Source organism: Miscanthus floridulus, chromosome 11, assembly GCF_019320115.1.
Source record: "Miscanthus floridulus cultivar M001 chromosome 11, ASM1932011v1, whole genome shotgun sequence".
NCBI classification, from domain to species: domain Eukaryota; kingdom Viridiplantae; phylum Streptophyta; class Magnoliopsida; order Poales; family Poaceae; genus Miscanthus; species Miscanthus floridulus.
The window spans coordinates 76,659,555-76,684,176 of record NC_089590.1 but is presented as its reverse complement, the minus strand read 5'-3'; the positions used below and the strand labels follow the sequence as shown (position 1 = coordinate 76,684,176).

At 49.4% G+C, this 24,622-nt stretch overlaps 3 protein-coding genes across 3 annotated transcripts; all 3 read right to left on the bottom strand.

Annotated features, from left to right (window-relative positions):
- Positions 1-12,368: 12,368 nt before the first annotated feature.
- Positions 12,369-13,703, bottom strand: LOC136493915 (cyclin-P2-1-like). Its single transcript, XM_066490039.1, has one exon. It carries the CDS (start codon positions 13,399-13,401, stop codon positions 12,697-12,699), a length of 705 nt encoding a protein of 234 aa, XP_066346136.1. The 5' UTR covers positions 13,402-13,703; the 3' UTR covers positions 12,369-12,696.
- Positions 13,704-18,601: 4,898 nt separating this feature from the next.
- Positions 18,602-19,851, bottom strand: LOC136493468 (expansin-B5-like). The gene is made up of 4 exons (XM_066489553.1): positions 19,610-19,851; positions 19,386-19,498; positions 19,058-19,251; positions 18,602-18,953 (listed from the first exon to the last, which is right to left on the bottom strand). The coding sequence occupies exons 1-4, from the start codon at positions 19,842-19,844 to the stop codon at positions 18,620-18,622; spliced, it is 876 nt and encodes a 291-aa protein (XP_066345650.1). The 5' UTR covers positions 19,845-19,851; the 3' UTR covers positions 18,602-18,619.
- A 1,344-nt stretch (positions 19,852-21,195) lies between these two features.
- Positions 21,196-22,672, bottom strand: LOC136493466 (expansin-B15-like). Its single transcript, XM_066489552.1, has 4 exons — positions 22,465-22,672; positions 22,225-22,337; positions 21,934-22,127; positions 21,196-21,786 (listed from the first exon to the last, which is right to left on the bottom strand). The coding sequence occupies exons 1-4, from the start codon at positions 22,619-22,621 to the stop codon at positions 21,462-21,464; spliced, it is 789 nt and encodes a 262-aa protein (XP_066345649.1). The 5' UTR covers positions 22,622-22,672; the 3' UTR covers positions 21,196-21,461.
- Positions 22,673-24,622: the final 1,950 nt, after the last annotated feature.

Here is a 24,622-nt window from a genome sequence, read left to right as displayed (position 1 = left end):
GGCCTATAAAGCACCGCGCTGACCCCTTCCTTATCCCCTTTCCTCTGCTCGCGTTCAAGCTCTCACGACCGCCATGATTCACCTGCTTCCGCACCTCAATCGCCGTCACCGACGTGACCTGAAGCTCCGCCGTGTTCCCCCACAACTGTAGGTACCTTCAATTTGCCATTTTGGTCTTGATTTGCTCGGATTCACCCTCACCCGCTTCTAGTTCTCTCTCCAGCCACCGCCACCATTGATGACCTACCTTTGGAGCCCTTCTCGGATGCCGTGCATCCTTCTTCCTGACTCGCGGTGAGCTCCTCGTCCTTCCTCTGCCCTCCATTCGTCATTTTGTGCTCTGTAACGTGTACCAGCGACCTCCAGATGCCACCAGACATGGCGCCACCATGGAACCGGTGCTCCAGTGAGTTCCCCGACCTCGGTAGCGCGTCCATCATGTTCGCGCGTGCCTGTAGATCATCCTAGTGGGTTCGGCTTTGATCGGGAAGGTCCAGAACACCATCCTGGAGTCCACCGCCATGTCTGCCTCACCATCAGCCATGGTGGGCTCGCCAGCGGTACTATGCGACCGACGGAGGTCCTCCTGTGCAACCGGCACTGTTAGATCTCTTATGAATGGCCACGATCTGAACGTACTCCTTCGGATCATAACTGGTCCACCGTGGACCCATAGACCCGGGCCCCGGTGCCACGTCAGCACATGCACCGCACCAGTCCTCGCATGCCACGTGGCTGCCCAGTCAGCAGTGTGGTCAACCCGCAGTCAAGCCACACACATGTTTCAGAAAGCCCCTCTATTTTCGGTGAATTAACCCGCAGTCCAGTCCAGTTCAAAATAAATACAATTTGGTCCTATTTTTATTCGTTTAGGTCCCTATATTTTCCAGAAATAGTACGCACAGTCGTGTAAATTCATATTTTTATTATTTTAATTCAAAAATAAGTTCAGTTTATTTATAGAAATGTCATTACACCTTATTTCATGCATAACTTTTGCGTTTTAAGTCCGATTTGAGTGATTCTTTCGCTCATGTGTTTGTAGCAGTGCGTAGAATAGTTTTATAAGCTTTTCAACTTATGTTTCTACTATTTAGTGTACTGTTCTAATAGAAGTCTATTGTATGCATGTAATGATTGGGTTGATGCTTGATTGATGATTTGGAACACGATTAGAGGGTGAGCCATTTGAGGTGACCGAGGACCCACAACAAGATCAGCAGTACCTCTAGGATAACTTTGAAGAAGGCAAGTGTACCAAAGGCCCCTTGTACCTATGAATTATTACACTTCATATTCATGCATGTATCTAATTTGATATACCTTTAAGGACTTTACCTAGAAGATTACTTGTACCACATATCCTTGTTACCTAGGTTTTGGGTATACATTTTGGATAGATGCTGCAGCGCTTAACATAGAATAATAGTTAAACATGACTAAAGACATTATGAAATGTGATAACATGAAACTTTTTAGCAACAGTTAGGGGGCTAGAGTATGGGGTTGAGTACTCTAGTGCCTCTCCATAAGGACTTAATCCTGAAGCGGCCACCCAGGAGGTTTCGTACAACCCAGAGTGTCATATCGCTCTGACTTTAACCTATTAACTAGGTTGTACTAGCTCATCTATAGCTTTCCATAAGGGCAAGAGGGGGGCACTAGTTGGTATGTGTCCTTACCTGCTAGGGTGTGTGTACCGTGTCGCGTGCCCACACGTGCTACTCCTAGAGGAGGGCCACATACGGCTAGATGGCTGAAACCTTAGCAGCTATGACTTGTTAGTGCAACTAGCTAAGGGTTACATAGTGAAACCCTGCCACACTTCCTTGGTAGAGGTGTAGTGGCCTTTGCAAACCCTGGCATTAGGAATCATGGCTCGGTGGGTAAAGTTGTATAATTTCTATAGAAATATTTGACCTGTTATAACAGTCGTGCTCATGGATACGAGCGGTCTGGATTCTTCATGATTAGTGGTTACTGTGGATGGTTGGGAATTGATATAAAATTGATTATACTTTAATATCACTTGGGATTTGAGATTGTTCACTAAAGTAGTGATTCAGGATGTTAAAACTTGATCAGCAAAAATTGCGAACCGCAGTCAAACCGTGTCTAGCCTTTTGAGCCTCATAGATCCCTTTGATATACTTGCTAAGCATGGTGAGCTTACACTTGCTTTACATCCAATGAAGATCCTAGATGGGTAACAGATAATGGATATGAAGAGTTTCCAGAGGATGTCCAGGACTACTAGGGAGATGTTCACCAGTTGGAGTCCCTATGGTAGATTGGGCTAGTTATTCTGCTGTGTATGTAATAATATTGTCATTGAGCAAACTTTGTATAAACATTGTGATGAGATATGCGATGTAATAAGTACTTTACTTTGATGTTATTGCAATTTGTGATATATGTGTGTGTTTGGACATCCTGGACGCACATATATGAGTACTTGGTTTTGCTATGTAAAATTGGGTGCAACAAATTAGTATCAGAGCTATAACTGACTGTAGGACGATTAACCTAGTTAGAAATAGACGTTTTAGGATCACATTATCTTTATTTTACTACCTTTATTTTGCTATAAATTTTTTGCTTATATTATGTTCTTTATCTGTTGCAAAAATTATTTTATTCTAATAATCAACCTTTTCATTCTTATAGATGGCCTGCACCAAGCAGACACCCCGCACCAGTCAGATAGGTCAGGCGGCGTATTTGTAATAAGCGAACAAGTTCCAACCCTTCTATTTCATCTAAACAAGCTTGTTTTTTCGTTTCGGTTGAACAAATTTTTTCTTTTTCCCCTTTTATGTGTAAAATGGGTTAAAGCGCTCTGACCCTTCCTATTGTTAAGATTGTAGAGCTCGAATTGTGGGCAAAAAACTCTGATCACGCTGGTAAGCAAGAGTGCCATAGCCACTGGGGTGTAGGTTTCTTACAGTCTGACCAGTTTTATTCAGTGTTTGTTTTCGCAAACCTTGCCTCTAGGTTTTTTACGTGAGAAAGGGTTAGGCACGGCGACTGTTTCATAAAGGGTTCATGTGTTCCGACCCTACCTGTTGTTGAGACTGTAGAGCTCAAGGTGTGGGCGAGAAACTCTGATTATGCTGGTAAACAACAGTGCCATAGCTGTTGGGGCATTGGTTTCTTGTAGTCCGACCAGTTTTACTCAGCGTTCATTTCCGCAAACCTTGCCTCTACGTTTTTAACGTGAGAAAAGGTCGGGCACGATGACTATTTCAGAAAGGATATATATATATACGCTTATCAGCCACCGAGTGAGGCCCGACCCCTTACCATTGTCGGGGTCAGGTTTCACTAAAGATCGAGGAGACGATAGCAAAACTGGTAAGAGGAAGTGTTTTTTGTTTCAGAAATGTTATTCTTAGTTTTTATACGTACCCCTCCCTAGGATCCAAGCCCTCATCCTGTGACCATGCGTTTGGTCTCCTTATGAGTCCGACTTCCCTCGACCCCTCGCACGTTGTAGGGGTCCGGTCAAGGGTCGGCTCCTCTTTGAGATCGCCATCCCTCAAGTGTTTTTTCGATAAAACGGAGGGGCTGAGCCATGCCACATTTTTCCTTGATGGACAAAACAAGGTGCTCGGTGAGCTGTTAATGGGCTAGTCCAAGTGGGGCCCTGACTTCCCATTCATGAGGGTCTGGTATGGGTCAGCTGGTGACCGACTCCAGATTCTCAGTGGCCAATCCATATAGTTCTTGGGTCCGTTCGACCAGTCCCGAGGCCTCGTTGCCTTTCTTCGAGGAAAAACCATGGACTGGGAACCGACCAAGACTCAAACGTGGGCCGAGATGCCCGCAGTGCTCGTGTGCCTAGGTACTGGCCTCTAGCGGGCCTATCCCTTTCCACTCCTCACTCTAAGGGAGCCCTAGAGTGTCTGTAAACCCATCAGAGGGCTAGCCTTCGAACTCCTAGGCCTAAATGGGCCGTAGGAGCATTTTCAGCTCTGTATCCCACCGTACCTATGACGGTTCTCGCACTGAGCTGGACAACATCGAGAAGGAGGTGGCCCCTCTGGCACAGGACTTACCTACGGAGATAGAGGATGAGATCATCCCCCCCTGAGAAATTAGTTAGGTAGATAAGCCAGGCGGCAAACTTGTAATAAGTGGGCAAGCTCTTAAATTTCGTTATGGCCAAACAGATTTTTAGCTCTTCTCACCTTTTTGTATAAAAAGGGTAATGCATTCTAACTCTTTCCGTAGTTAAGGCTAAAATGCTCGGGGTATGGGAAAAAAAACTTTGATCACGCTAGTGAGCAAAAACGCCATAGCCACGGGGGTGTAGGTTTCTTGCGGTCCAACCAGTTTTACTCAGCATTTGTTTCCACAACCCTTGCTTCTAGAATCTTAACGTAAGAAAGGGTCGGGTACCGAGAATGTTTGTCGGGTAGATATACTCTTTAATGCATTCTAACTCTTTCCGTAGTTAAGGATAAAAAGCTCAGGGTGCGGGAAAAAAACTCTGATCACGCTGGTGATAAAAAACGCCATAGCTGCTGGGGCGTAGGTTTCTTGCGGTCCGACTAGTTTTACTCAGTGTTTGTTTCCGCAACCCTTGCTTCTAGGTCTTAACATGAGAAAGGGTCGGGCATAGAGAATTTCTACCGAATAGATATGCTCTTATCAACCACCGAGTGAGGCCCAACCTCTTGCCGTTGCTGGGGTCGGGTGTCACAAAAGATCGAGGAGTTGATAGCAAAAACTGATAAGAGAAAGTGTGCGTAAATTAAGTGTAAAAACGACATAGCTGTTCGATGTTCCAGGCATTGACGAAGACTTTGTCGGCAATGGTCCTAAGCCCCTTGCCGTTGTTGGGGTCGGGGGTCACTAAAGATCGAGGAGTCAATAGTGAAACTGATAAGAGAAAGCGTGCGTTAATTAAGGGTAAAAGCGACAAAGATGTTCGATGTTCTAGGCATTGACAAAGACTTCACCGTCTATGTTCCTGAGCTTATAGGTGCCTAGTCAGAGCACCTCCGCGATGATGTATGGTCCCTCCCATGGCGGAGAGAGCTTGTACATGGCGATTCTTGTTGCTCTAGATGAGGCGGAGCACTAGGTCCTCGATGTTGAAGGCCCAACCCCGCACTCAATGACCGTGGTACCGGCGCAACGCTTGCTGGTACTTGGTCGAGTAGAGGAGGGCAACATCACGTGCTTTATCTAGCTGGTCCATGCATCCTCGAGGGATGCCTTGGCTCCCTGGTTGTCGTATGCCTTAACCCTTGGCGCTCCATAATCGAAGTCGGTCGGGAGGATAGCCTCAGAACCATAGACCATGAAGAATGGTGTGTAGCCGGTGGCCCGGTAGGGGGTTGTCCTCAGGCTCTAGAGCACTGCAGGAAGCTCCATGACCTATTGTCTGCCAAACTTTTTCAACCAGTTGAAGATCCTAGACTTGAGGCCTTGTAGGACCATGTCGTTCGCGCGCTCGACTTGCCCGTTCGTGCGGGGGTGCGCCACGGTGGCCCAATCGATGTGGATGTGGTATTCATCGTAGAATTAGAGGAACTTCTTCCTGGTGATCTACGTGCCGTTGTTCATGATAATAGAGTTTGGGACTCCAAAGCCATGGATGATGTCAAGGAAGAATAACACGGCTTGCTCGGACTTGATCGCGGAGATCGGTCGAGCCTCTATCCACTTTGTAAACTTGTCTATGACGATAAGCAAGTGCGTATAGCCCCCGGGAGCCCTCTTGAGAGGTTTGACCAGATTGAGCCCCCAGACCATGAATGTCCATGTGATGGGGATCGTTTGGAGTGCTTAGGCCAGCAGGTGGGTCTACCGAGCATAGTATTAGCAACGTTCATAGGTGAGCATAATCTATTTAGCATCGGCTACTATAGTCGGCCAGTAGAAGCCTTGTCTGAACGTGTTTCCGACTAGGATCCTAGGTGCGACATGGTGCCCATAGACCCCACCATGGACATCACTCAACAACTGCTTCCCTTGTTCGATGGGGATGCAGCGCTGCAGGATCCCAGTGTGGCTTTGCCTATAGAGCTCGCCCTCAATAAGGACAAAGGACTTGGCACGACGCGTGAGCCGCCGTTTTGTCCGTCAGCAGCACCTCACAGAGGAGGTTGTTGAGGTAAGGCATCCTCTAGTCAGCTAGAGGGTCAGGCTCTGTCACTGGATCCTCGTCAAGCTCTATGACTTTGGGGTTGGATGGAGCCATCGGCTGGTTAGCCCCTGAGCCTAGGGTAGATGGCCCATCACCGGTCTGTTCTGCTCCTCATAGCGGACCGAGGGCTTGTACTGATCGCTGACAAAGACGCCCATCAGCACCTTCTCTTGGCCAGATGCCATTTTCGCCAGCGCGTTGGACGCCTCATTGAGACACCTCGAGATGTGATTGAGCTCAAGACCGTCAAACTTGTCCTCTAGCTGGCGGACTTCTCAGCAATACGCAACCATCTTAGCATTGTGGCAGCTTGATTTCTTCATGACTTGGTTGATGGCCAGCTAGGAGTCACCCTGGACGTCAAGCCGTTGGATACCCAACTCGATGGCGATGCATAGGCCATTGATGAGTGCCTAATACTCGGCCACATTGTTGGAGGAGGGGAAATGGATGCGAACCATGTACCTCATGGTACCCAAGGGGCAAAACAAAGACTAGCCCCACACCAGTGCCTTTCTTCATCAGCGATCCATCGAAGTATATCATCCAGTACTCCTGGTCGATGACTACTGGTGGCATTTGGACCTTGGTCCAGTCTACAATAAAATCAGCCAGCACTTGGGACTTGATGGCCGTCCAAGGGGCATATGAAATGCCTTGACCCATCAGCTCGAGTGCCCACTTTGTAATTCTTCCTATGGCATCCCAGTTTTGGACGACCTCGCCGAGAGGGAAGGACGTCACGACCGTCACTAGATGTGACTCGAAGTAGTGACGCAACTTCCTCTTAGCGATAAGCATGGTGTACATGAGTTTCTAGATTTGGGGGTAGTGAGTCTTAGAATTCGACAAGACCTCGCTAATGAAGTACATGGGACGCTGCACTTTGAGGGCATGTCCCTCTTCTTCATGCTCTACCACCAGGGCAGCGCTGACCACTTGTGTGGTGGCCGCAATGTAGAGCAGAAACGGTTCCCTATTGGTCAGAGTGACCACGATCATGGCCTTCATTAGGAGCTGCTTGACCTAATCAAGTGCCTCCTAGGCCTCGGGCGTCCATTCGAAATGGTCGACCTTCTTCAGAAGCCAATAGAGTGGGAGATCTCATTCGGTGAGGCACGAGATAAAGTGGCTGAGTGTGGTGAGGCAACCTGTAACTCGTTGTACCCCCTTTATGTTCTGAATTGGGCCCATCCTCATGATGGCCGAGATCTTCTCTGGGTTGGCTTCGATGCCACGCTCGGAGATGATAAAACCCAACAGCATACCCCTTGGGCCCCCAAAAACGCACTTCTCAGGGTTGAGCTTAATGCCGTTTGCTTGGAGTTTTGCGAAGGTCTGCTCTAGGTCGGCTATGACCTGGTCAGCCTATTTGGACTTGACCATGATGTCATCCACGTAGGCCTCAATGGTCTGCCCGATGAGGTCCCCGAAACACTTGAATGCAGCGTTGATACATAGCCCCTGCGTTCTTTAGGCCGAACGACATTATGACGTAGCAGAACAATCCGAATGGGATGATGAAAGATGTTGCGAGATGGTCGGAATCTTTCATCGTGATTTGATGGTACCCAGATTACGCATCAAGGAAGCAAAGGGTTTCACACCCTGAGATTGAGTTGACTACTTGGTCTATGCATGGCAAAGGAAATGGATCCTTTGGACATGCTTTGTTGAGATCCGTGTAGTCAACACACATTCTCCATTTCCCACTCTTTTTCATACAAGAATAGGATTGGCCAACCACTCGAGGTGGTATACTTCCTTGATGAACCCGGCTGCCAAAAGCTTTGCAATCTCCTCGCCGATGGCCCTGCGTTTCTCCTCGTCGAAGCGACGCAGGCGCTGCTTCACTGGCTTGGAGCCTGGCCTAATCTTCAAGGCATGCTCAACGACTCCTCTTGGAATGCCTAGCATGTCCAAGGGTCTCCACGCAAAGTTGTCTCCGTTGGCGTGGAGGAAGTCGACGAGCGCGCTTTCCTAGTCGATGAAGATCTCTTTTAGGTCCGCCCAACATTGAATTCGGTTGGGCGGAAGGTGTTCCAACCACATTCGCGTCGAATCAGCCAGGAACAATGGAAGGTTGCAGATAATGAAATCATCACTATCTGCTCCACTGGCTTGGCAAGCAAGCCGATAATTCTCGAACCATAGTCCGAGGTTTGTTTCCCTAGAGTATTTCAGGATGTTGGTCGGCGGTCGGTGCCGCGGTGGAAAGTCAACGTTGAGGATGTGTCGGCCAAAAGCCTGAGGTCCTGACAAGTCGGGGCTCAGGCTTCGATCCTCGTTGCTGTCATAGCGTCTGCCATGACAAGGGTGGTAGCCACAGCTAGCCTCCTCCCTCGCGTCGAGGGTGTCGCACGCGTCACAGTGGAGGTTGAGACTCTCATGCACTGGGACCACAGCGCGCGGCCTACCGCCCTGCTGCGCCTAGTGGATTGACACATCCCTGTTGGGTCACTCTGAGGACACGCACTGGCTAGCATCGAGCTTGCATCGTCAGGACAGCGAGCTCTTGGCCTGCTATGCCGCCGCACGCTTGAGTAGCATGCGAATCTCACGACATGCCCGATGATCCTCGGGTGTCGTGGGCTCTAGAAGCCCCAGAGCAAGGCTGCCACGATAGCAATGTTCTGACTTGCCTAGGTGAAGTGTGGGAGGGCTTCGTCGTCCTCGATGATCCTCTGGTTCACGTCGTGGGCCACGGCGCACGCACGCTCACCATCTCCATGGCGCTCGATCTCTCACTCGAGCTCCATGTGTTTCTGCTCGAGCTAGAGTCGTGCTTCTTCATGCTCTTGGTGCTAGGCCCTCAGCTGCTCTACCCATAGGCGAGGTGTGCCCCTTGCATCCCCCTCAACCTCGTCATCGAGGTCGTCTATTGGGTTAGCCTCTCCCTCGTGGATGCTTTTGATGTATCCCTTGGGGGTACCTACCATAAAACATTCACGCGAGGGGTGATGGCTCCCCCTGCTGGAGTTAGAGTTGGAGGGTGATTTTGATTCTCCTACGGGAGGTCATGAAAAGATTCCATGACATATTCGGTCATCCCCACGAACTCATCGTTCGTAAGGGATGGGGGCGTGCGTTGCGCCACAAGGTGGCCAACGGTCTCTGTGGCATTGAGCAGACTAAACGGGAGCGCTGTCAAGGCACTCCGGATGAGGCATTCTAGGGAGAGCGGCTCTCCTCCGGCAAGCTATGTCATGACATTGGCGAATGAGAAGGTGAGACGGCGTAGGTCCTCCCAGGTCGATCGGGGTCCCATGAAGGCATCTAGCTAGCGCTCTAGCCTCCTGTAATCAAAACCAAGGAGCTAGTCGCTTCTAGGGGCACAGGCCTTTGGTGCATGCAACTACAGCTTCTCAAGTGCCTTGGTGATTACGTCGAGGCCAGCGGAGTGGAGAGGTTGGACGGTGGTGGGAACTTGCGCCAACTCTCCCTCCGTCAAAATGATGAAGTCTAGGTTCATGAAGCGCACGTGCGCGCACGGGACCTAGCTGACACCGTGACTAGCCATTCGAGGCCTGATGTGGACGTCGAGACGCGCAAAAGGCCCCTACCTGGCGCGCCAACTATCTGTGTTTTCAGACCACCGACGAGTAAATTTGTATTTGTGCGTCTGGCTCGGATGGTGTGCTCAGAGGATACAAGGGTTTATACTGGTTTGAGCAGAACGTCCTTATGTCCAGTTCGTTACTGCTCGTGTTACCGACACTTGGTTTGTAGTAGGGGTTACAAATAGGCGAGAGAGGGAGAGGATCCCAAGTCTCTGGTGGAGGGGATGAACGGGTGCTGAGAGCTCGCTTGCCGCTCAGCCATGTGCTCGTGTCGTGCGCTTGTGTTTTGATTTTGTCTGGATCTCGATCCCCCTTCATGGGGCGCCCTGCTTCCCCTTTTATAGGAGAAGGGAAAGTACGGGTTACAGCGGAGAAAGAGGAGAAGAACAAGAGAGAGAGGGGGAAGGAGGCTTCTAGGGTCGCCGGGTCCTTCTTCTCCTTCATGCGGGTCCCACTGATCCTATAGATGTTAACAGGGACGGCTCTACGTACGAGGGTTAGGCAGAACACACCGGCACGCCCGACACTGTTCTTGATGTGAATACCCAGGTATGGCCCATCATGGCCATGGGTTACATCGAGGTGTGCTAGTCTCTTTCTTGGTGTTAGAGTTTTAACCCAGGCCCATAAGCTTGGATCTGGAGTGGTTGGCGGCGGTATGGGTCCCCGTCGGGCGAGACAGAGCCCGCACCCAAGGGGTCGGGCGAAACGGAGCCCATGGCCTTGGGTGAGATGAAAACCGCGTCCTTGGGGTTGGGCAAGACGGTGCCCGCACCCAAGGGGTCAGGCGAGATGGAGCCCGTGGCCTTAGGGTCGGGCGAGACGGAGCCCGCACCCAAGGGGTCAGACGATACGGACCTCGCGGCACTGGCGAGACGGAGCCCGCGGCCTTGGGGTCGGGCGAGATGGAGCCCGCGACCTCGAGGTCGGGCGAGACGGAGCCCGCGGCCTTGGGGCCAAGCGAGAAGGAGCCCGCACCCAAGGGGTCGGGCAAGACGGAGCCCGCGGCCTTGGGCGAGACGAAAACCGTGGCCTTGGGGTCAGGCGAGACGGAGCCCACACCCAAGGGGTCGGGCGAGATGGAGCCCGCGGCCTTGGGGTCGGGTGAGACGGAGCCCGCACCCAAGAGGTCGTGCGAGACGGAGCCCGCGGCCTCGAGGTCGGGCGAGACATAGCCCGCGGCCTTCGGGTCAGGCGAGAAGGAGCCCGCAACCAAGGGGTCGGACGAGATGGAGCCTGCGGCTTCGAGGTCGAGCGAGACGGAGCCCGTGGCCTTGGGGTCGGGCGAGACCTTTTAATATGTCTTGCTGCATCCGGGGAAGTTAGCGTGGGTGCTAACTTCCTTGCTTTGGGTATCCCTAATATCGATACCCGACACAACTTACAACCACTACTCCATCTTAAATCTTACTTCAAACTCTAACACCGATTTTAAGCAATGTGGTGTAGATTTTAAATGGTCACCATATCATTGTATAGTACTTAAGAGTATGGTCTATGACCTAAAATCCTTTACTTACAATAAAGTATAAAAGAAGAGTTAATAAAAGATACAATAAGCACAAAGGCTTCAGCTAAACTTGAGGATAAAAATCCGTAGCAACTAAAAAGGTTAAAACTTGAAAATAAAAATCTAGATTCATGGTTTCATAAGATTCAGGTTGTAACAAAACCACCATAGTATAAGCTGAGGTTTCAACTAATGCTTATTCAAAATTGCCTTGCAAGTCTAAAAAATATTGGTATAGATGAAAAATATATAGATAAATAGTCGATAGGTTTACTACAATTAGCAAAAGGGTCTATAGCCTAATGATTGCAAGAGCCGTAGTAGCACGGTCCTAGGTTCGACTTTCTTTAGGGATGAATATTACTCACTCTCTTCTAAATTATAAGACGTTTTGACATTTATAGATCCATAGCTCTTATTATGTATCTAGACATAATATATATCTAGATGTGTAGCAAACGTCTTGTAATTTGAGACGGATTGAGTACAAGATTTAACGGCGACGTGCTTTGAGTGATTTCGTCCCTCCAGCTAATGTGTTTGGACTTTGGTGAGTTGCACAGACCCGCAGCATGGACAGGGTCCAGGGGCATCGGCATCTTCACTTCATCTGCTTCGTCAATTTCTGGTCCTTCGAGCAAACGGAGGCGCGTCCTTTTCCGTATGACCGTACCGTATGGGTCGTATCGCGGTGGCCGCCGGTGCCCGGAGGGGGCGAGGCAGATGTGTTGCTGCAGCGCGCGGGATGTCCTCTGCTGTGCCTGTGCCGGTGCCGTGCCCACCGCCTTTTATGATGTGCAAAGTTAGCTGACGGTTACCTCAAAAAAAAAAGTTAGCTGACGGTGATGTCGCACCGACAACACGATCGCATCATGCAAATATATATACGTTTTTCCAGCTCTTTTCCGCGTCTGATATGGAATCATTTGGTCTCGTTGGTTGGCAATTTGGCCATCCATCGAGAGCCGTGAGTTGAGGTAAAGTGATGGCAAAGTTGGCGCTGGTCCCTGTTGATGGGGTAATCTTACTTATTTCGCTATCAAACACCCAGTCCCAATCGGTTCTGTTAGCTGCTCGAATCAATTGTTTATGATCTTGTTAAAAGCGTTCTTCTTCTTTCGAGAAGACTAGAGAAGTAGTCCCTTTTTTTTTTACTTTTCCTCTTCGAATATATATATATATTTTTCGATCGAGGTAAAAAGGACGAACACTTGCCAATTGCCATGTTGGAGTACAATGCTTGCAAGTCTAACTCAAGGCTACTACGGAGTAACTCGTAGTGCAAACCATGATTACTCATTATGCTATTCTATGTACCTACCGTGTGCCCTTTGGGCTCCGACACCTTCTCTACCAGCGTGCCTGTGGCGGCGACGCGGCAGCTCTCAATCCCCAGTCGGCACTGGCGGATCACGCAGAGATGGCCCATGGCCGCCCAGCTCTGCAAACTCGTCTCAGAGCTGGTTTTACTACGCTGCCGCTGCCTGGCGGTGCTGCGCCCGCGCTTCTCCGGCGCAGACGACGAGCGCCCTGTCGAGCGGCGGCCTCTGGACGCGGTAGTACCAGCCGCCGTGGCTCACCTCCCGCTCCAGGTGGCGGCAGTAGCTCCGGAACACGGTCGTGCACACGTTGAGCCTGAACTGCAACAGGAACAGGAAGTCCAGCTCCAGGGCGCCCAGCTCCGCCGCGGCCAGCCCGCCCACCGCCGCGAAGTGGGAGTTGCTGTAGTTGCGGTCCTCGACGAACTTGGACGCCACGAGGATGGCCGTGGTCAGCAGGCGCTGCGCGTTGGCGCGCACGACGCGCACGCCGGCGCCGCCTAGGCGCCGGAGCCGGTCCAGGTACGCGTACGCCACCACGTACACCTGCGGCGGGACGTGCGCGTACCGGGCGAAGCGCTCCAGGAACGCGTGCAGGCTCATGTCCAGCACCGTGCCGCCGTCGAACGCCCGCACCCTCTTCCTCGTCGCTGCTGCCGCCGATTCAGAGCCGTCGGCGTCGTCTCCCGGTGCCGCGGCCGCCAGGGCCCGCTCGTTGCGGGCGATGTGCCGCTCCAGGATGGACGCGAGCACCGAGATCACGACCGGCGGCGACAGCGCCGTCGACGTTCCGTCGTCGTCCCGGCACGGGAAGGCGAACGCGTCCGGCTCCGACGGCAGCTCGCTCGTTGCCATTTTCTTGACTTCTGGATCGGTGGTCACGAACCCACACGATCGACTCACGGGGACCTGTGCTTCTATCAACTGGCAAGCTTCGCTCCCGGCCCGCCTCTCGACCACACACGCCTACACTGAACTGCAAGCTCGTGAACCGTGGCTACTTATACACGCGGGGGCGTCGGCGAGTTGTGGGGGCGGAGAAGCTATAAACAATGTCGTGGGGCTGGACGTGCGGAGTGAAGTTGACACGAGGAAGGAGCCCGGAAGCAAGGACGCTAGCAGTAAACTAAAAGAAATTCAGATGGATGCAGCGACGACTGACAGACTTGATCAATTGGCTCGGCTGGTAGCGTGGTTGGGGGATCCGTGATCGGCGAGGCTGGATTTATGACAAATCGCGAAAGACAAAGCAAGTGCTGCCTGCAGATCATCCTGTCGGCGTTGGCCGTACGTACTGCCATTACCTATTCCCCGTCCCGGCTCCAATATCGAGCGTACGTGCTACCTGCTGGTCTGGTAGTCTGGTACACGAGCATCTTTCTTGCCGTCGTTATGACGCGTGGCCTGTCTGGCTGGTGAAGAACCGGCTCTATTTAATCGCTTCCTTGCCGGCTTGACATGGAGTAGTTTATGAAGGCAGTTAGCAGGATGTTTGTTTGTTCAGACGTCGAAGCTCTGCAGGCGAAAGCAATGGCGTTGGCGTTCTAACAACCGATGCTCGGAGCAAAGGCTCGTACGGCAGACACGTTTGTTCTATATAGGACGTTTTGGATGACGTGTATGCTGTGTCTTGGGAGCAGAGGACAAGCGCATCGATCACTTGATATGGTGATTGCAGGGAGGATACGAAAATGGATCTGTTGAGGATGACGCGTACCAGCATTCACTGATTATACTTCCTCCAGAAAACGATGCATATGCATTCGTACAGTTGCAAGTCCAGCTCCCTTGTTGTTGAGCTTCCACTTTCAACGTGTACAAACGCAAAGACAAAAGTATCTGACAGTAGTTATAAAAGAAATGTATCTGACAGTTTTGACTTCTGCTTTTTTAATTGTCTTGCTCTTCAGTCGCCCTCCCAGCATTAAGAAATGGCAACTCAAATCTGACCATACGAAAATGTTAGTTCTGGCATGACATGCATAGACCATGGGGCAGCAGAACGCCATGTTAAACCGATCATCCGTAAGTACGCTTGGTAAAAAGAATACCATTCTCCCCTTTTATTTCTGATGATGAAAACTGTCTGCATTCCCTACAGAAATATAAAGCAGATAACTGATTTCTTCTTCTGATAACAATACATCAAAGCCGCCGCCTGCCATGCCCTACGCCCCTACATGTTGATTGGCCAAATTGAGCTTTATTGCCTGTCACTTTCTCGAGTTGCTTTTTTATTATATTTGCCGTACACGATATAATTAGCTAAATCTCTGTCAACATGGGACTACAAAGCTATTTTATAATTGCTCCTAAATGTGCCACGTCTGGCCAGTTGGATGGATCCGCCTGGAGATAACTATTATAATGTGCTACGTACCAAGCAAGTTGACAATTCTTTCGAAGCGAGCAAGACCGAAAGAAAAGTGCAAGTTGTCAAACAAAATTTGAAGCGGCCGAAAGAATAATGATGCAAGCTGTCAATTTGGTGTGTATACAAAAGTGTTTTCTTCTCCGTTGAACACACTGAACACTGAAGTGAGCCAAATGTGTGGAAAATTTATGGAGTTTTTGGTGCAGTGTATGGTCACGACCTGTTTTTACGCCCAAAATGGACACAGCGTCGTCAGAGATCGGCGCAGGCTTGTTTTGCAGAAATCAACAGGGTCGTGCTCGTGCGTCACTCATTCACTCTCCTGCCGAGCTACTCCTGCGTCTCAATCCGATCCTTTCCTGTTTATGAACTAGTTTCGTTCTGATGAATAGTTAATTATTGGGTATTGGGATCTTTTGGTTAAGACAGATCCGCAGGACATGTTTCTTCTGTTAGGATGGCACTTCAGGAGAGGCCCCTCCTGCCGACAGTTTTGTTTGCTCTGTTAGGACGGTTTAGAGACGCGTTATACATTGTGTCCGGGGCCAAAGGACAAGAGCACCGAGTAGTTGACACAGTGATCATTGCAGAGTGTGTATAAATGATAAAACGGGTCTTGATGATAATGTCTTTTCTTCAATATAGAAATATGTTGGTGAGTAGTGTATTCACTGATACCTGTGTTCTAGAATAAAACATGAAGTTCATTACTTGCAAATTGTATAAGCTACTTTGGCTCAAGGAAGAGGCGGAGCAACCAACATTGTGATGGCAAGGAGAAGCTTGGTAATGTTAACCAACAGTGCTCTATGTATATATTGGTTCATCATCGTTAATATATATTAGGAAAAATTTACTACGAGATAGTGATGTCATGTTGGCAATAGATATAAAAAAAAGTCTAATTGGTCGGTGGACACTCTGGTTTAAGATAGATTTGCTAAAAAAGACCGGGGCGTTTGTGGGGACTTGTAAGAACTAGTCACTCTATTAACTTGTTCTATCAACCACCGAAGGTCAAGGAATAGCTATATGCTCCACGAGGACTAAGGTTAAATGATGACTCTTGAAAAATACCAACTTATTCAATTTAAAAGGTAGAGTATTGGGTTGTACACACATACTCCATCGATCTTAAGTCTTAGTCTGCTCGGGATGAGCAAAGGTTTAAGCGTTGGAGAGCTTGTTGATGGTCACTAAGTCATAAATGACCATCAACATACCAATAAAGTGAAAATCAAATCATCGTCATAGTAATATTTTGTTTTCAAATAATTTGATTCAACTTGTGTATTGGGAGAGTATGTTATTGTCAGGGGTGGAGGACCCGGTAGGGCGAGGTAGGGCGCTCGCCCTACCTTGACTCTATTGTGGATCCCCACCCCTGAGCGCTTCCTGCTGCTAGTCATTAGCCATGGATGGAGTTTGGCAGTTCCAAAGTCTGAATACGAATGCATCGTCGCGACCCAAGGTAGAAGACGAGCAGTTGAGCACAACGAAACGTTACTTGGGCTGAGGCTTTGGGCTGGCCATATGGGCTTTCATTAAAAAGTTTAGGACCTTATTAGCCTGCTGCCGGCCCTATGTTTGCAGACTTGCGGTCCGATGCAGCCGATCTGAATTCGTGATCTTTGCCTTTTCTTTGTTCTCATCAATCGTAAATTCATAATTTGTGGCTGATCTAGCGTCTGGCGACTGGCGATGTGGTGAGGGCACCGGTCACCAGGGAGGCGTCAGGTGCTAGTGACATCTCGTCTTCAGTCTTGCTGATCGAAAATCTCCCTTCAGTCCCTTCTTCGTTCTTCCTCCTGGCCTGCCTCGTCAATTGGTGTTGGTCGAATTCAGATTTGAGGAAATTTTAGTCTGGTGGTGGCACCACAAATATTATTAATTTCGCCTTACCTTTAACTTTTTTCGTCCTCCGCCACTGGTTATTGTTGGGGCGCTTGAAGAAATGTGGAACGGGGGTTGGGGGGGAGGGCATCTAGGCGGTTGGCCGACCAAGCCGCCCTTGGTCACTCCAAACCTAGGAGGTAGCCCAACTAGACCCGACGATCCCGGTGTGTGGCCAAGAAACACATCTAGAAGTATTCCCATGCATTCATCCAACGACGGTTTAAACCGAGTGCTGTCATGAAGCATCACAAAGATTGAAGGCCTCACTATTGCCTGCAAAGAAGCACAAACGGTAGGTAACCACCTAGGATACTTGTCAACCGCCATCATGGAGCATTATGAAACTCCCCATGTCGGCTCCATAGTTCGGGTTTTGGAAGTAGTCTTTAGGAGTCTGGTGTAGCTCTCGTATCATTTCTCTTGTAAGACATTTGAGTTATCAATATATTATATTTTCTATTTTACTTTATCTATATGCAATATACTGGTTATAATTGTTTTGATATCTAGTTAGACTATAGTTATACAATCTTAGTCTTGTGTAGTATAGTTGGATCCTTCGTAGCACAACAGGTTTTCTTGTTCTTTAGTGAATGCTCTACTCTGATCTATCGTGTGGGATTAGAGTAGTATCATATAGTATAATCGCTTAACACAATCGCAACTTTGTTTATAAGGATAAGAGAAGATGATGTACACTAGTACACAGAACATCTTTAATGACTGTACTTTTTATATTTCTACTAGTGCTTTTACCAATCCTCAGTGTGAAAGCCTAGTAAAAATCAACAAACTTTACTAGCATCACTTAAAAACCGCCACGATAGATGATTTTTCAGAAATTACAAATTGGTCTAAAAAAATAGCAAAAAAATATTTTATCCAAGGAGGCTCACACTCTGAGGAACCAAACTCAGTAGCTTAGGCCCCGCATGTTAAACCCCATACCACTACACCCCAAAGTTACTTGTAAATTAATGACAGAAATATTTCCTTAGTATTGACTCTAGCAGATTTTAAAATAGAGATTTGAAGTTCTAAACGAATTCAAATAAAAAATTACAAAGTTTTAGATCTAGTTGAGATCTATAACTTTGCTTTTGATCTTTTTCCCATCCGAGGTCATGTGAGATATTCAAAAAAAAAGTATGAATTTTAAAATCATTAGTCTTAAAACATAATTTCCGAGCCCTAAATGATTTCAAGTGAAAAAAGTTGTCAACTACAAAGTTATGTATATTTTTTAATACTACCACTTTTTCTCCATCCGAGATGATTTTATGAATTCAAAAAAAAATCATATTATTTATAGTGGCGCTAGGTTAAGAAAACTGACGATACATTTAAAAAATAACCAGTAAAAATGAATTTACATTGGCGGAGTGGCGGTTCATAGCCATGGACCCGCAATTTCATTTCTACTAACGCCTATATATTATGAACCGTTGGTGAAAAAACCGCAAGAGTCACCAAAAATAGATCTTGATGCATGAGCACACTTTTAACAAGTACCGTGACTCCAATAGTTCTGCATTGGAGACACCAAAAACATCATCATTACGAAGTACATCACAAGGAAAACACACTGTGGTCTGTGGAGGGAGTACACCTTCCACGGTTTCCCGGACACACCGTGGAGGGAGGCACCAAGACATCGTTACGTCGAACACGAACGAATATACCTAACCTCCTCTTCCATCGCGGCCTCTCGCGTTTCCCGGACGCACATACCAAATTCGTTATAAAACTGACGAGGGGATAGAGCTCCAAGACCAAAGAAATACACCTCCTACACGCACTGCCTCAGTAGCCGAAGTTCACCGCGGACCGGTAGGTCCTCCCGGCGGTCCACCCGGCGGGGATGGCGTTCCTGGCGACGAGGACCTTGCCGGAGCCCGAGGTGATGCGGACCGAGAAGGGAGCGCTGAGCGGCTGGCCGGTGTTCGAGTTGACCCGCCACACGGCGCCCCACGACTGCTGCATCGGCGTCCACGAGTTGCAGCCGGCTTGCATGATGTCCACCGCGGAGAGGTTGCCGTCGCCGGCCACGTACTCGATCAGCACGGCGAGGTAGTACGGGTTGGACCCCGCGTCCACCTTGAAGTTGACGGTCCTGCCGTTGTAGTTGCAGGGCACCCTACAGAAGACAAGACAATGTATCACGCCACAGCATCAGTACAGTGTCTACCGTTTTCATGCACGACATGGTTAACTGGGCTAAGAATTATTATCAGCAACCACCTCTTGTATTGGATCTTGAGGATTCCGGCGGAGCGGAGGCGGTCAGCCATGCCGCTGTTGGCCATGGCGCCGAAGGCCGTGCCGCTCATGTCAAAGTGCGCCGACTCGGCGAGGCAGGCACCTCCGGGGCATGAGTCGGTGATGGTGACGGTCACCGGCCGGCCGGAGCAGGCTCTGTTGCCCGTGCACCTAATCTGCAGAGTCCTCGTACGTACACCGGAGTTAGTAGATGGACAGCTCGAGTTAGTTACAACGTGCGTGGCACCTCTCACGGGAATATCGAAACTACTAGCTGTAACGGTCAACGTATACGTGTATATATACTGACTTGGTAGCATGCGCCGCATCCTTTGCCGTTCTTGAAGAGGGAAGGGCCGCCGGCCGCGATCATCGACTTGAATGGGCGCTGGCTGACGTCACCTTGGTAACCACAAGCACCACCTGCATTATACACAATGGAGATCCAAGAGATTACTACTAATTTGCAGGAAAAAAAAGAGATTACGGAATGGAAAAGGTCAATTTGTTTTCCACTAATTTGCTGTTACGTACCGTCGCTGCCGGCGCCGTTAGGGCTCCCGTACCACGTCGCGCCGCCGGAGGACCAGCCGTAGCCTCGCGCCGACGACGACGCCCACAGGTACCTCCTGTTGGTGTCGTTTTGCCGCGAGTCCCTGACCATGGGCTCGGGATGGTTCTCGTAGCCGGAGGTAGGCCGGCTTGCAAGAAGCGATAGGGTCGACAGCACGGCCACTACGGCCAATCGGAATGTGCTCGGACTAGCCATTGATCGTCTCCTGTTTGTGATGATACGCTATAGGAGACTAGGGCCAATGGACTATGTAAATATAGAGGTCTAACTGGTGCTTGGGGGTGATGACAAGTTCGTTTGCCAAATATATAGGATGTCTTAGAAGTTCCAAACGTGGCAGCAAATATGTCAAAACACTACTTATTGTTATTGCATTGCATTATTGAGGCAAACGTGCGGGCATGATTGAAAGACGAGCGAGCACATATGGTTGCCCACTGAGCCGAATCGGCCGACCCCTTAGGTAACGGAGGCGATCACGCTCTGACTGCAAGTGCAACCCCGGCCCAGAGATTTGCCGATTTGGTGATTTATAATATTCTGACTGAAACTGAACCCCCCAGGGCGTCCGTGTCCGTTCCGTCGGTTCGAGAGCGTCGCCGCGATTGGAGCGAGAAGTTTTCGCGTACATTTGACTTTGCGCCCGGCGACTATTGTGTTGTGTTGTGTTGTGCACGCACGTTGCAGATTAGCGGCACCAGTGTTCAGTTCTCTGAATATTTGCTCTGCTTGGAACCTACTCCTGGAGGTTCAGCCCATGTAGGGTCAATTGTCTTTTTGTTTTGTACTACTAGTACGGAAGCGACTTGAGCTGCCTTCATCCCGGTGGCCCAGTTATGAATTCAGGCAGGCCACCCTAATACGTGGGCCATACGCTCCACCAAGTATTCAGGCCCAAACTAAGGTTACTTGTTCCTTTCCTTTTCTACAGAAGAAGCTTGAAGGGCAACTATGCTGCCATCGCTTATCTTCACTTAGAAACGGCCCTTTCCAATGCCCGTGTCCTTGTTCTACTTTTGACAGTGTAGAATTTGCGAAAAATGTATACTACCTCTCCTTGTACGATCTAGTACTTGTCATCCGATCCATATGATTTCTAATGCAGCATGGCTTTGGGCACCATTGTTCTTTCCGAAGTTATGTGTGTTGAAATAACAAAATAAAACTATGATTAAGTAATTATATCTACTTTTCTTCAAAAGTATTGAATAATTTTAGTGGACACTACATTGCTATCATTTCCACATTATAAGTCTCACCACAATGTTCAGAGTTCAACAACTTGGTTGGTTGCATGCATTCTATTGTGAATATATCTACGAATCAACGTACCCACTTTTTTTCCTTCATATACCATAAGTTTTTCCTTCATATACCATAATGAAAGAGGTACACCATGAATCGCAGTATGCATATTAAGCAAATCATCATCCAACAATCATCAGTACTCCATTATACAGTGACGCCAATAATTAAGCTGCGATCACTAATACACAACATTAATATTAACACACATCTCACATCTCAGTATAGTATACATATATGTAGGCATTGACTAGCGCCGAAGAGGGGAGAACTATACTCGTATATCTGCGCCTCCTCCTCCTGCTCTGCCTCTGCCATTATTGCTTGTTGCATGCACCTTCGCCAAGCTTAAGCATGCAACCACTGTTGTGACAAGCGAGAGTCCAAACACACAAACAGTACACAGCTATTACACACGCGACGACTTATATCAACTTATATATGTGCATGCTGCGTATTGATCAGATATGCATGCATGCATACTTGCAGAAAATAATTCTGGTTTTATTAGTAGTTGACAGAGGACTGGTAGGTGGCGCCGGGCGTCCACCCGGCGGGGATGACGTTGCTGGCGACGAGCTGCATGCCGGAGCTGGACGTCAGGCGGATCGACAAGGGCGCCTGCAATGCCGACCCGGCGTTGAACTTCCAGACGGCGCCCCACGACGGCTGCATGGACGCCCACGACGCCCCGGCCCCGGTCTGCATGAGGTCGACGGCGGAGAGGTCGCCGTCGCCGTTCACGTACTTAATGAGCACGGCGAAGTACTCCGGGTTCGAACCGGCGTCGACCACGAAGGTTAGCTTTACGCCAGGCCAGTTGCACTGCACGCTGTACGTACATACATCACGAGCTTCAATTCGTCAGCCAATAGAAAGAATACACAAAAGCCGTGTATTGTCCATGAGAGGACAAATAATTAATTCCGATCAGCTAGCCAACGAGCTATAGTTAGTGAGCGATCGAATTCGTTCCTACCGGGTGTACTGGATTTGGAGGACACCGGCGTTGCGCAGCTTGTCGGCCTGGCCGGGGTTCGCCATGGCGCCGAATGCCGTTCCGCTCATGTCGAAGTGGGCCGGCTCGTTAAGGCACGCACCGCCAGGGCATTCATCGGTGATGACGACGGTCACGGGGTTGCCGGAGCACGCGTCATTACCGGTGCATTTGACCTGTGCCAACGTTGATTTATTCCAAACCATGTTAGATCGAATCATCATATATGCGTCATCAGCCAGCAGATACATACACACAAGTGTGCACACGCACCTGGAAGCAAGAGCCGCAGCCCTTGCCGGAGTTGTAGATGGAAGGGCTCCCCGCGGCGATCATGGACGAGAACGGCGCCTGGTCGACGGCACCTTGGTACCCGCATGCGCCACCTACGTGTATCATCAGGTCGATCGTTGAGAAATAATGAGGCAAGTATTCTTTGACACAGCATGCTGACTGATGAGTTTAGCCAAATTTATGTTATATATATGTTGTCAGTTCTCACTAGACACATACCATCACTTCCAGCCCCAGTAGCGGCGCCGTACCACGTCGCGCCGCCGCTGGACCAGCTGGAGAGCTTGCGGTGAAACTCGACGGATGCACAAGGATGGATGATCGAGGCTAGAGCCGCAATCGCAATGAAAAACAGGAGCTGGGACTTGGAAGCCATAGCCGCCGTTGTTGGAGTCCTGTGGCTTGCTGCTAGGATGTCGTGGTTTTGCAAGGGATTGGGAGAGGGCGCAAGTAGATGAGAAGTGGTGTGTGAGACTGTGAGCTGTGTGGGTGAGCTTTGGTTTCTCTACTGCCCTATTTATAGGCAGCCAAATGATGTACATGCATGCAACCAGCGAGATCTGGTTCCATGCATGTTCCTCTGTTGGATTGTTCGCATCGCCTGCACATGGCTAGGGTCAACATGTTGATGGCAGATAAGTGTAATTAACAAACCACTTAACTGCTCTAGCTAGCTAGAGAGCTAGTACAAGTATTAGGCCGGTCCGATCCGATCCTTTTGTGTGCAGTTCACTTGTCCAATCCTTGATCTCTGATTGGAGACGACATGGCAATTCGCATTCTGCCTTCCCAGGTAGATCTAGCCATCTAGATAGGGAGCTGCGTACGTGGTGAGAATGTCGCAGGGCATTGTGCATTTGAATGTTACCTGTAGAGTACTACTTTCAGTGTCGCATTCATCCCAGAGGATTCTCAACTTAGGCAAGCTCAAATATATGCTGAATCGATCAAAGGGCTTTCGTGTCTATCTGTGTTGGAGTACGCTAGCAAGTTAAAGCGACCAGGCCGGACAGAGGCCATCAGCAGCTGGGCATGAGGTGATCCGTAATTCCGTATCTGAGCACGTACACTAGCTAGCTAGCTTCACTGTTGGCAGGTCAAAATGGCCGTTATTTCAGTTGGCGGCCTGGCACGCCTGTGACGAATCCCGAGACGGTTCGCCTTCCCGGTGGCCGCCTCCCAGATTATCCGCGCGCGATGGAGCGTATCCATCGTCAGGGACCGCCAGAATTCTCGCTCGCCGTCCCCCAATCAACTGCTCACGAAGTCACGACCGCTCCTCCGATTCAGTCGCGCGGCAGCGGCCGTGGAGGAGCCCGTCACGATGCGGCGACTGCGAGCGGCAGGTTGCCGCGATCCTGCCAGGATTGCCTGCTCTGTGTCCCCCAGCCGCGCGAGGCGCGACCTCATCCACACCACGATAATTCCGCGAGCGCGAACGTGCGTCTCGGCCGGCCCCGGGCGCACGGCACGGTGGGTCGCCGTCGCGTACGTCTAGACACCATGTGTGGAGGTGGCTTGCACGGATCGTGATGCAGTACTGTGCTCAAGTAAATAAACGCATGGATCCAGCCCGGCGGGTCCACCTGCACCGCCGGGGGAGCCCGGGACACTCCAGACGGGCCATTCTAATTCGAGGCCCACCCTGGGTTCGAGGTGGAGGACATGGGCTCTTATCCTGCTCAATTTGTTTTGTTTGTTTAAGACTGCAAACAGAGAGAAGAGCAGTTCAACGTTGGGGGCTGCTAGCGTCTCATGGGCGGACACTATTCTCCGTCCGGTGGGTTTCCGCCCAAAGAGCGCGCAAAAACGCACAGATAGCGTGCGCAGGTTGGCCATCGCGTAGGGACCACCTCACCCACGTCGCATGCAGTGACTTTTAACCCCAAAAAAAAAGTTATAACTCCTAAATCAAACATCCAAATTAAATTTCGATTACACCATCGATTTCCTCGCAATAAATCTTTAAAAATAAGATCCCACATGGATATATTTAAATAAAATTTTATTAACAAACATTTATCTTATAAAGATAAAATATTTTTTCTTTTATTCAGCACAGACAATGTTCTAGGTTCAGGGAACAAATGTTCCTTTTAGAAGTAAAAGAACGAGTGCAAATGATCTCTGTTGTATTCCAATGAACAGTGTGTACATATATACCGTGCCCATATGGGTGGTTACAAGTGTGAAAGAGAGAGGAGTGAAAAGACACCCATTGGATTAATACCTAATTGAGCACTAAATAATAATTCTTAACACTCCCCCTTTATTAATTAGCTTCTTGTAGTCTTTACTGTTCATATATTATGCATCTTTATGAATCTTTGGAAAACCGTATGGGAAAAAACTAAAGTAATATCGGTATACCAGGCAA